This window comes from Halyomorpha halys, unplaced genomic scaffold (assembly GCF_000696795.3).
Source record: "Halyomorpha halys isolate HHAL.00 unplaced genomic scaffold, Hhal_1.1 Scaffold93.1, whole genome shotgun sequence".
Classification (NCBI taxonomy): domain Eukaryota; kingdom Metazoa; phylum Arthropoda; class Insecta; order Hemiptera; family Pentatomidae; genus Halyomorpha; species Halyomorpha halys.
The window spans coordinates 399674-402008 of record NW_027116355.1 but is presented as its reverse complement, the minus strand read 5'-3'; the positions used below and the strand labels follow the sequence as shown (position 1 = coordinate 402008).

The window sequence follows — 2335 nt, the reverse complement described above, 5'->3', positions numbered from 1 at the left end:
ATTTTTTTATTTTAGTATGTATGAGATCATTCATCAATATTACTTTTTGCCCACAACTGTGTGGCAGATTGTAATATCTATCAATAAATAAATCTATCAAAATAAAAAAAATAAAAAAATTTTTTTGTTTATTTGCTGACCGCGAATTCTGGGAGGAAAATTTTTGTCGAATATGAGAGTTGGAGTTGAGCAGTGCCGATCCGATTGAATGACATCCTTCAAGTCTCTATTCTCCTATAACAATATAATAATCCTCCTCCTATAGTTGAATTAGTTGTTCTATTCTAATTATTATTCTTATTTATCTGTAACTAATATTTTTAAACTCGAGATATTATATAAACATTATAGTAAATATTCAGACACGTGCCGAAGTAGCCACTTAAGGACGAAGCGGCACTAGATGCAATAGGACAAATGATAGGCAATGATACTCAATTGACTTTGTGCAATGATCACAATGATTAAACTTCCTCCATCTGATTTATTTTTAGATCTCTTAAGTGAATTAACTGTCCGCACCTATATTTCAAGTAGTTTCTAAACAAATTTTTAATGTCAATCGTGTGCGTACGTATTTTGAGAGATTTCAAGAGCTGATTTTTATCAAAAATAATACATCCGCTTTAGTGAAAATAGAAAAAAAATTACCGAAGTTGCTGTCACATCCCAGAGGCCCGTCGCAAAACCAAGTGATCCCTCTTGAACAGATCCCAGGACCTAGGATGCATTGTAACAGCAAGAAACGGCTAGTGAAAACTCTAACATTTCCTAAGGGAATACATACTCTACTACTATCATGTATATTTGAAAACACTCACAAGTTCGTAAGCTGTCATCCACACTGTTCTTAGTAACAAGTCACAAAAGACGTGTGAAAATAATATGGCAACTGTACAACTGTACAACTATAGCTCCTAAAAGTCATTGGAATGGGTTTGTAATCAAGATTTCGTTATGTGATAACAGTCAGTTTGGTCAGAATTGCATTAAAACCAAAAATGAAGTTCATATTTATCGTGTAGAGACAACACTGATAGAATATAGAGAAATTGTGGAATGGGATTATTCAAAATTTAAAGTGGAGGGAGAACTTACTGTTTACTACGATTCGAAAGAGACACTGCACAAGATTGTAACTCTTCGATATCTCATTTAGTTGTAAGTATCCATGCCTATTGTCAGTGAATGCCTTCCATTGTATCCCAATCCCTCCAATCCCACATCACCACCCATGAAGGATGGTGCCAAAACTGGAGGATTAAAATAAATTCCAATAAATCCCACAAAATCACATTTACACTTCGTCGTAAACCTTCGTCTTGCCCCACAGTATCTTTAAATAATACCACACTTATTCCTGTTGAACAGATCCGTTACTTAGGACTAAATCGACTGACATGGAATCCTCATACAAGACTAAAAAGACAAGAAACTGCTCGTAGATTCCGACTATTGCAACATTTTCTGGACAAACGGTCTAAATTGCCAATCCATTACAAAAGACTAATCGATCTACATGACTATTATAAGGCCTATCTGGACATACGGAGTTGAGCTTTGGGGCTCCACTAAGCCATCTAATTCCTCTCGAATCCATCCCTAACAGGCCAAAATCCTTAATGCTCCTTACTTTGTCTCAAATCAAATCATCCATCAGGACCTCAATGTCCCCTATGTTGCCGATTTGGCCAGAACCAGATACCATTCCTTCCATTATAAACTTCCCAACCTCCCAAACCAACTAGTTTCTAACCTGGCTTCTCCTTCATTACCTAATAATCCTCTTAGGCGTCTGAAAAGAAGATGGCCTCCAGATCTTCTCTTTTAGAAATGTTTTTGGAGTTCTATCAATGGGTAGATTCTCCACATGTTTGTATCATGTCGTAATATGACTTACAGAAAATTTACTGATGTGTATATATGTATGCAGTTGTAATTAACAATAAATAAATAATTAAAAAAAAAAAAAAAAATAGTAAGTATCAATTGGACAAACAGTATAGGAGTCATCATGATTCAGGTCAGTCTGGGTTTTGAACTTCCAAAGAATAAGAAGATTAAACTAAATTAATTCTAATGAAAATCAATTCAAGACTTACCTGGCTCCGACTAAAACTTGGTTTCGAGAGACATCGAACAGGAGCTGAGAATACGACGTAACGCCGGGCTCCGAGAAACTGGCACCAGTCAGCATTAAATCTGAAACAATATATTTTTATTTTATGAAAAAATATATATATTTATAGATAAGTTGCCAAGGGCTACATGGCCTGAAAAAGGAAGAATAGAATTTTCCGACGTCCATCTTCGTTACAGTGCAGCTGAACCGTGG

General features: G+C 35.5%; 1 protein-coding gene across 1 annotated transcript in view; it reads right to left on the bottom strand.

Annotated features, from left to right (window-relative positions):
• The window catches only part of Sema5c (Semaphorin 5c), a 314899-nt gene that overhangs the window by 106393 nt on the left and 206171 nt on the right, over nt 1-2335 (bottom strand). The window contains exon 3 of the mRNA XM_067053168.1: nt 2103-2202. Within this exon, the coding sequence (XP_066909269.1) occupies nt 2103-2202 (100 nt within the window). The remainder of the gene's footprint in view (nt 1-2102; nt 2203-2335) is intronic.